This window comes from Triticum aestivum, chromosome 5A (assembly GCF_018294505.1).
Source record: "Triticum aestivum cultivar Chinese Spring chromosome 5A, IWGSC CS RefSeq v2.1, whole genome shotgun sequence".
Lineage (NCBI taxonomy): Eukaryota > Viridiplantae > Streptophyta > Magnoliopsida > Poales > Poaceae > Triticum > Triticum aestivum.
The window spans coordinates 638,955,788-638,965,776 of NC_057806.1; the positions used below are offsets into that span (position 1 = coordinate 638,955,788).

Genomic DNA, 9,989 nt, shown 5'->3' on the forward strand with positions numbered 1-9,989 from the left:
GTAACTGCAATCAGTGCAACCCACTACATCCGCCGGTACGGAGATCCTAATAGTTTTGTACCCTCGACTTTATATTTTTTCCGCGCCACCAACATTTTTATATCATTCATTATGCTTTTCTTCAAGGTTTCATGTGAGAAGTATGAGGGCACTGACACACACTACAGATAAAATTCTCAATAAACAAGTCTCATTTCTATTTATATGTAGTAAGTAAAACTCTGGGATACCAACATTAAGTATCTTCTATCTGGTAAGAAAAAAGCACATAAAACCAAATGAGAGCCCCCAAAAGGGAAGCCTATCATAAATAAGTTAAGAATCCAAATCACCGACATTATTCCACAACGAACTGGTCAAAGTTTCGACATACAACTCATAAAGTATTTCATTTCTCTCATACATAAATTAAAATAGCTCAACAAATCAAGTCCGAACCTGAACAATGGAAATTTGTGAAGAAATAAGTGACAAGAACTTATCTTATTAGTGGCATGATTTAATAATCAAACGATCACTTTCATTTGCATTATCAATATTTTAGCGCATGTTCTTCCCATACATAACAGTAGACTTGGTACAAAATTTAGTAACCTTTTAAAATCTTCAAGTATCAATCCTTAAATTCAATAGTACTGCCTAATAACCTGAACTTGTATTCGGAAGTGATATACAAATGGAGGGGGTACTGCCTAATAAATTCGAAGTACTATACAAATTCAGCCTATGTGCTAAGATTTTTTTTCTGCACATCGCTCCCGTTCACTTTCAGTTAGACTCATGGTTAGGCCCCCATCAACCGGCAGCACCTGCACATGCGGAATTAAACAAGTTGGTAGTCATTTCCGATGAATTAGCAGTATAGTTTGTAGAATTAATCATCTTCACGACATATCCTTCCGGTAAGAAGAATAAATTGTCAGTTTAATATAGCCAAATAGATACCAGTCATAGATGTATATATGTTATGGTTCCCAACTCAATTAATTTTATGAAGGTAGAGTTTCATCAACTAAATGAGGGACATTTGTACCAAAGAGAATCAATCGGCTTAAATAGATTGTGTAATATGTTGCTGGAAGAGGACGACCCAATAAACCTTATTTCATCGGCACCAACATGTCCTCGTCTTAGCCCTTGTGCTCCTGGCGCGGCATCATGGTCGATGATGGCTCCAGCCGCCGGAGCCTAACCAGCCGCCACGTGAGTACGTCACGTGACATCAGCTCATCAATCCATCATGGTCCGTTACTCTAGGCACACGCCTCCGCTTCTCGCCATCCACGCCCCAAGGCTGAATCGCAATTTCACAAGAGAATCTATTGTTTACATTACCTCTTGTTTCCTAAGCATGCAGAGTTCTTTGTATTAAGCAAGATAGATCCATAGCAGACACAATTCTAACTAAAAAAGGTGTACATGGTCATCAAGCCCACAACATGCATCCATTAAGTTTAATAACTGATGGGCAACATTTTATGAGGAAACAAAAAGGCTTTTCCTATCAGCATCTCGGCAATGTTCACCCAGTGCTTCAAAAAAATGTCAATGGCAGATCTATACTGCATTTTCGGGTGAACAAAAATCTAAAATAGATTAAGAACATGCATCTATGTAACTATTCATAGAGAATATATAAATTTGAAAAAATATGGAACCACAATAAAAAGAACAGGTGCATAATGCATTTCAATTGTTATAGAAAATATGTCATCAAAGAAGATGAAACCAGAGACTATTTTTATACAATATAACAAGTAGTACAGAATTATCAACCATAAAATACTTGCATGTCACAACTCCCAAGTCAATCAAATTCATGTTAGAACTATAAGCGTGTTTTTGTTACACTATATACCTGTCAATATATCAAGCAACTCGTCTCTTTCTTTGTTTTTCAATAAGCACAAACATGAACTTTAAACCTCACCTTTTGTGAAGAGAAGGATCCACAGAGCTCTGTAGCTCTATACATTCTTGTTGCGACGTAATATTATGTCACCAGTTGCAACGGGTTTTCCTTCAAGGTTGCAGACTTGTGCTCATTGCGATTCCGTAAGCAGGCAATCGAAACACTCCATGATTAGCTTCCAAATCCATAATTTCAATAGGAAAAACCGGGATCAGAAAGCTACAAAATTTTTCCATCTCTACCTATTGCTAGGTGCAGGGATATACAGATTAATGCAATAAATTTATACTCTCTATGTATTAGTTTGTTTCTTGCATCAATTTGATAAACAATCTGGGTTGCAGCGGTGCTTCAATAGAATAATTATATAGGACACAATGGCACACACGACAACATTTAAATCACGACACACAAAATTCAGGGATGTGCATACAAATAAAACAAAAGAAAAAGTAAAGAATCAAACCTGCATTAGTGCATCGTCCTGACTCCAGAGCACGATACCAAAGTAGATGAACACCCTTGAGGATAGGGCAGAGCAAGGAACCTCCCAGGCTCAAAATCAGGGTGCATACCGGCACCTCCAGGAGCGCGTCCGTGCGGCCACCACTCCATCCACTCCGGCAACTGGCCGTGACAATGCAACCCCCGCTCCATCCCCTCTCGCAAACGCTCGGGCCGTCACGGACAACGAGTTGTTGTTGCCTCTCCTCTCAGCCGCCACTCCACGCAACCGCGGAGCCGTCTCTCGATCTCATCGGTCCATGGCGACTTGTTCCTCTTGAGAATCACCTTAAATCCATAGTACAAGAAAACAAGACCTCTCTGGAGCTCTAAGTGGGTTTTGGGCATTTAGATAAACTATCCACAAATGGCTGCAACATGAAAATATTACATATTTTTTTAGAACACACATAAGAGCTAATACACACACGCTAATATCAGTAAAATTTAGACAAGGAAAAGTCAGTCTTTGTATTTTGAGCTCTGTCCTGGCGAAAAATATATTGTTTTTTGAGCTGGGAAAAGTTGATAGATACTAAGACCAAATTACACTCATAGCATTGTAACATGGGAATGAAAAGATAAGAACCCCAAAGCATCAATACCTTAATTTCAGACCCCTGAACCTCAGCAACTTTGATAAATTTTTCGCCATTCAGAGGATCAACTATCCAGAGTTCCAGTTACAGACTTATCCATTTTGCCTGCACTGAGCTTAACTTCGTCAGTGTTTGTGGTGAAATAGCACATTTCACTTGGTGGGGAACGTGATAGTCATACATTAACCTACAAATAAGCAGAATAATTCCATGTTTTAGCAATTCAATTCCAGGTTTCTTATTTTTTTAAACAATTGCTTGGCCATTGTACACTAATAAATGTTCCTGAAGATGGAGGACAAATGCATGAGATTGCTCTGTACTACAAAGGGGTGTCATCAAGTTATCATAGCCATAGCCTAAAAAACAAAGCACCACTGACCAAACACATCTTGCCCATTTTGCCCAATAGGAACTTCAGAGGAATGAGATTGCTCTGTACTACAAATCGGACACAGTGGAACGATCCTTCTCAACAGAGGCCGAGGGTCGAGGGTCCTGTCTCGCCGGCCATGGATGCTCATGGAGTGCGAGTCTAGGCTCTACGTTTAAATCAATTCTTACTACTCCGCACAGTAATTCCCTGTAGCGCGTGGACACCCAAATACAACCTATGCAACAAAAATTGGACCAATATTAAGTGCACAAACAAGACACAAAGACAAATATTAAGTGCCATACACACGGTCCCTACAAAAATTCCTGAATAAATAAATTTGAACTACTCAACCCTAAATAAAACTGAATAAAAACATCAAAACCTAAGCATTTCTTTTAGAGGCAATCAATATTCATTGAGCTCATATTTGGATTTCAGATTTCAGTGAGCTGAGCTGCTTGGAATGATAACAAGTTCAAATCATCGATCTTGACTCATCTAACCCATAACATAAAGTTGCACGTAATTCAGGACCTACAAGAATCGAGTCTATGCACACATATGCATGAAACATAATGCAAAACCCTGTCGAATTGATGCCCATATGCTTTTCTGGTACCTCAAGCATAGCGCAGAAACTGATTAGAAGACCTTGTATCACAAAGAAGAATTTTATGCACAAAAATCAATTTGATCTCTGCATAAAAAAGACTGAACTGGTTTGTTGTTTCATGCACAAAAATCATTTTCATCATTGCCTCTAAAAGGACAGTTTACAAAAAATCAATGCAGGTTATGCATCAGGGACAAAATATAGTACCTTGGCCTCTTACAGAACATGGCATCAAGCATTGAGGCACCCACATCACCCAGACCATTTTTCGAGACTTCGAAGGTAAAGGGCGCTGCCTGTCCACACGAAGTGCGGAACGAGGGCATTTTCAGCGAGATCTTTTATGATTCTTCTCCATGTTTTTAATTTCAGTTGCATGGGCCACATCAGTTGCATTTTTAAGCTCACAGAGAACTAAAGAAAAATTGCACTCAGACCTGCATACATCTGAACTCAGTAACATAGAATTTGAAAAGACGATTGCACCTATCATACATAGATTGAATGGACGTGAAGGATCATATGATGCTTACCTTCAAGGTGTTCCTGAAGATTTCCATTGGAACATACTCCACATTAATGCTTTATTTTCCCCTTCTACTATTTCAGATTGTGTACCACATACGTATAGGTATCGTAAATGAATAACATGGTTAGATTTCACAAGAGTTGGATAGCAACTTCTACAGTCAATGTCTGGTAAGTTACTCATAGTACTGACTATACCTTATAGGATGCACCAATGATGGTCAATAGTAACTTTTAGAGACCAAACATGTCGAAGTTGATCTTGATGGTTAGCACATCAAATTGTTATCTCAAATGTTACCGTCCATAAAAGATGCAGAAAATCTCCAACAAAAAGAAAATACATCACTCTTGCAGTAGTTATTATTACTCTAGTATTCTTCAATTGTTATCTCAAGTGTTGTATTCTTCAATTGCAGGCCCTCAAAATGTGGCAACTCAGTAGCAAATTCAGCCAAACGAGCTCCATCTGCAAAAATTTGTGAGGATCAAAAGAATATATTATCTCTCTTATGATGATAAACGTATGTACAACAACGGTTATTACAAGACTTCCAGCGCCCATAAACAGTCCAACTTATAAAGGTTATCACTAAAAAACATAGTTTCAAAAGATCAGAATTTATCCTTGGAACAAATCTTTCAATAAACTGAAAGCATCATACGCATAACGAAAGCACTGCCCTATAACAGAATGAACAAGCTAAAGTGAATGCAAGCATGCTTTTAGTGCTTAGTCTATAACAGGCGGGTAAAGTTCCTCCTTGTTCCCATGTTGTTCATCATCCCCTTTTGAAGAAGAAACATCGTCTCGATGTAAAATCATGGTGATTGACTCAAGGGAACAGAGAGCAAACACACCTCCTTCAAGCGAATTCAACAATTGACAGCTCCTTCAAACGAATTCAACAATTGATGTGCTGCAGCGAGCGATGGTTTATGATCTCCCTCGCCAAATTTTCATCAATCCGCAAACACATCAGGACACCCAAAAATTTGCCCTTGCAGCATGAGAATCCTGACGAGTTAAGAAAAACTCGACCGAGCGTCCCATGTTCGTAGTCCTACGCGAGGCGGCGTCTGCAAAACCCAAAGTGCCACCATTTTCTTTATGTCCTGGAGAAAGGCTTATCATAAAATTTTGCCAAAAAATTATTAATTAGAAATAACATCACAGTATATCCATCCTCTTGCTAAAAACTATCTGAATCAAACAAAGATGTAATTTTTCAATATCAGTATACAAGAATGTTTACCTGTTGTCTGATGTTCTCCATCCGATTTGATTGCTGTAAGAGAAGGTAAATAAAATAAAACTATAAAAACGAGCAAATAAGCATCACAAAAGAAATCACATGGCAAATGCATAGTACATAAAAAGGTGCATGTGTTTGTGAAAAGAAAACATATAGCACCTCTCAAAAATAGAATCTCTAATTGTGATTTATTTACAGTACAGTATTTTGTTTCGGGATAATAACAAAATCACAACCATAATAGATTAGTATGATATAATTTTTAACTTGATCACTCAAAATAATATGGTTAATTATCAGAAAACGATGGTGTATGTGCATGCCAGCTACAAAGGTAAGCAACTAATGCATGTCATATAATCTAATCTATAGTATTATAGTCAGAGATTGGGATGGGGATGAGGATGCGAGCCCTCACATGCATTGCCGTCTACACAGGCTTGTTTGCTGGCATCCATAGCTCCTGCTCGACCCTTCGACTGCAGCATCCCGGAGAGCACACCGAGCGGCTGCTGGTGCCTGGCGGGAGAGCACGTGAGGGACGCATCGACACACACACATCAGCAAGCAAGCACAGACGTGTGTATGTGATGGAGAACGAAAATAAACCAGTGGAGGTGGGACGAAAATTAACCGTAGAACGGAGACTACCAAATGAGACATTAGGAGTAGAGATACTAACAATAAGACATACGGCTCGTCTACACGGACTGTAAATCTTACCCAATAGCTGTAGGATTATTGCTCCAAAAAACACAATGGCACACCCAACAAAAAATACCTTGCATGGCCACTGCTGAACGTGGAGTCTACACCAAATTTGACACTACTTTCTCACCCTGTGCGTTCGGTTTATTCGGTTTACATGGTTCGGTTTATACGGTTTTTCGGTTTGTACGGTATTAATACTTCGGTAAATACGGTATGAAAATAAAATATGGTTCGGTTTCGGTATATACCAAATTATTTCGGTATGGTTTCGGTATATACCATAAAAACCAAAGTTGACGCGAATTTGAAAATGACGTAATAATAATTTGCAAATTTATGATTCAAAACACATACTATTTTGCACAAATAGTATATGACTATATATATAAGTATATATGCATGCATTGATTCATCTGTTGATGGTTATGGATGTGCTTAGCATTTTAAAAAGAGAAAAATGACTATGTTACAAGAAAAATTTACGTGCTTAGCAGTGAATTTGACTCATGTACAAGAAAAATGACAACTCGTACGGTTGTTCATCTCAAGAAATATAAATTTATTTTCACTTCGGTTTATTCGGTTAACCGTTCGGTTTTTCGGTATATACCATAAAAACCAAAGTTCAAATCGGTATGGAAAGTTCATACCATACCGAAACCAGAAACCATAAAAACCATAAAATCGGTTCGGTTCGGTTTATTTTCGGTTCGGTTTTAAAATGCACAGAGTGACTACTTTCAGACTCGGTTTTAGTCTGCTACGTACTAAAAGATCATACCACGAAATTAAAGAGGAATCCAGTTATCAGAGTAGCATGATTTCCTTTCAGCTTATTTACATGACTGATGGCAGCTGATCTGTAACACTTTAAAGTCAAACAATTTCAGTTAACCTATCTAGCTCGCAGCTTCCTAGCTAGTTAGCCTATCTAGCAACATACCAATTTATTTCAACATTTTTGTAGGGTAAATTTCTTGTAACCTATCCACACAAAATAGAGATGAACAATCCCAGTGATGGATCAAGACTAAAATTTCTTGCATAACAAAAGTGCAGTTAGAGACATGCGCCCAAGGAGGCTCTCACCAGTGGTGCCGGCCGTGATGGCGTTAGCACTCGTGCTGGGCATAGCGTCATAGCCATCGTCTGCCGACCGGAAGCAGCAAACCTCCGAGTCCAGCTTCCCTGTGCGGATGAGGACGACGACGACCCCGACGCTGCCGTAGTCGCCGCGGCGGCGCTGCACCAAGTACTGCTACCGCCCCTGCATTTGGTCGCAAACAATCGTTTAGAAACCGCAGATTCAGAAAGAAGGGAAGAAGAATTGCTCTCAATCTCACACCCATGAACAAACCAAGTCGCACAAGGAAGGAACTCACCAAGATCCGGCCAGCACGAGACCCGCCCGTGGCGGCGAGGTTGCCGCTGTACACGTCGCTGGCGTACGTCCCGTCATCCTCGTCGCCGGCCAGGAGCGCGCGGCTCCGCGGCCGCACGTGCTGCCCGTCGCCGTCCATCGGTGCCCGCGGGGATCGCTGAGTCGGAAAGAAGCAGGCGCCAAGGTAAACGACGTCGCCGCCGTGGAAGTCGGCCGCGAGAGGCGCGCCCAGTTGGTGTCCCGCCTCTCGCTGTCCGTTGCGCCACCAGTTGGTGTCCCGCATCTGTTGCCACTCGCCGACCCCTGCCATGGGAGAGGAGAACCTGGGGGCGCGTAAGTACAGGCCTACGGGGAGAAGATGGGTTGGGGCATCGGCAGGGAGATAGCGTTACCTGGGTCGTCGCTCATCGCTGTCGCGGACGCGGCGCTCCTGCTCGTCTACCTCCCACTTCGATCTCCTCCTGGAATCGGTGAAGAAAAGAAGAGACGGCAAGGGCGCAGATCCACCGCTCCAATCAGATCCCTTCCATCCCTTGGGAGAGGGAGAGAAGGTGAGGGGGAGGAGGAGGCCGCCGGCGGTGTCGCCATGGCCGGGCAGGGCTCCTACCGCCTGCCCGCGACGGGAGGTGGCGGGGGCGGCAGCGACGGGCGGCGGCGTTTGAGGGAGGGGATCGGCGGCGGCGGCGAGGGCGAAGGGTCTGGTGTGGCGTCGCTCGAGGGCAAAGGCTTCGCTCGCTCGTTCGCAACGCACGGCAAACGTCTGGCTAATTCTTTGTAGGTTAACCGTCGTAGATTATTTTCAGGCGCGAGTTTTTTCGATGAACCGGAGGGTTTAGTACTGGACATAATGGGAGCATATCGATTTTTATTTTCTGGTTCGAGCACGGAGGTGGGAACCGAGAGGACGCGGGAGGTAGGATCGAGGACAAAAAAAATCGTCTCTGGTGAGACGAAAATTGACAGGCGGAGACTACCAACTGCTCCATTAAAAACAGAGAAGATATTAATTCCACACGGACATTAGGTATGCTATTTATGTATTAATTGTGTGATTAGTGCAATATTTGGTATGATATTAATTATACGTTAAACATGTTCAACGCTCGTCATTGGAGCAGTTTAAGTCGTTGATTAACTTAGTTCAATGGTCGAGATCAGTTGGATCTGCCTTTTTAGGTCTTTTTATACTGGTATAGATATAGATGCATTTGTACGGCGCTGCGCGGGACCTCCTATATGGCGGCCTACACGCCGAGAGCCACAGGAGCGTGCACCCTCCCCGCTCCCCCGCGCGCCCTCATGGGCTGGCCCATGTGCGGGGCGGGGAGCTCCTTGTGTATTTGTTTTTTCTGTTTTAGATTTTTTTTAAAAATAATTCAAGATTTTAGAAAAAGTTGCAAAATTGTTGAATTGTTCACGACTTCAAAAATTGTTCATGATTTGAAAAGTGTTCAGGAAATGATAAATGCTCATGGATTCAAAAAATGTACATGATTTCAAAAATAATGTTTGGCTATTCATTTTTTTACAATTTCAAAAAATGTTCATGAATTTCTAGTTTTTTCAAAACATTAAAAAATGTTCTAGAATTTGTAAATGTTAACAAAATTTTATAAAATGTTCCTCAAATTCAGAAAATCTCAAAAAAGTTCACATTTTCCAGAAATGTACACAATTTCTAGGAATGTTCAGGAATATGAAAAATGTTCACGACTTTTAAATTTTTTTAGTATTTTAAAAATAATGTTCTTGATTTCAAGAAATGTACAAGATTTCCAAAAATATTCATGAATGTCTAAAAACTTTTCATCAATTGAAAAAAATATTCATCGATTTGTAAAAAATGTTCCACTTTCAAAAAATGTTCGCAATTTGAGAAAAATGATTCGCAAATTTGAAACATTGTTGGAAAAAAGAAATGGGAAAGGAGTAAAAAAAAGAACATTTAAAGTTTTTCGCAAATTAAAGAAAAGAAAAACAAAAATGAAAAAAGAAAACAGAAAAGAAAAGAGAAAAAAGAACAAAAATGAAAAAAATGAAAAAAAATGAAAGAATACCAGAAAAACCCGGTTCAGGGAATGTCCTAGAATATTCCCATAACCGGTT

At 40.6% G+C, this 9,989-nt stretch overlaps 1 protein-coding gene across 21 annotated transcripts; it reads right to left on the minus strand.

Annotated features, from left to right (window-relative positions):
• Positions 1–498: 498 nt before the first annotated feature.
• On the minus strand, positions 499–8,640 carry LOC123105537 (mucin-19). 21 transcript variants are annotated; one of them, XR_006450910.1, is made up of 14 exons: positions 8,276–8,633; positions 7,885–8,206; positions 7,592–7,769; positions 6,210–6,310; positions 5,792–5,824; positions 5,397–5,662; positions 4,734–5,004; positions 4,541–4,604; positions 4,215–4,444; positions 3,398–3,626; positions 3,022–3,125; positions 1,931–2,787; positions 1,100–1,345; positions 499–809 (listed from the first exon to the last, which is right to left on the minus strand). XR_006450910.1 is itself a non-coding variant. In XM_044527619.1 (9 exons), the coding sequence occupies exons 1-6, from the start codon at positions 8,289–8,291 to the stop codon at positions 5,515–5,517; spliced, it is 798 nt and encodes a 265-aa protein (XP_044383554.1). In that variant the 5' UTR covers positions 8,292–8,640; the 3' UTR covers positions 4,214–4,444; positions 4,541–4,604; positions 4,734–5,004; positions 5,397–5,514. The 21 variants fall into 21 exon arrangements, 1 of the variants encoding a protein (XP_044383554.1); XR_006450909.1 differs by having other exon boundaries at positions 3,022–3,202; XR_006450908.1 differs by having other exon boundaries at positions 3,022–3,120; positions 8,276–8,632.
• Positions 8,641–9,989: the final 1,349 nt, after the last annotated feature.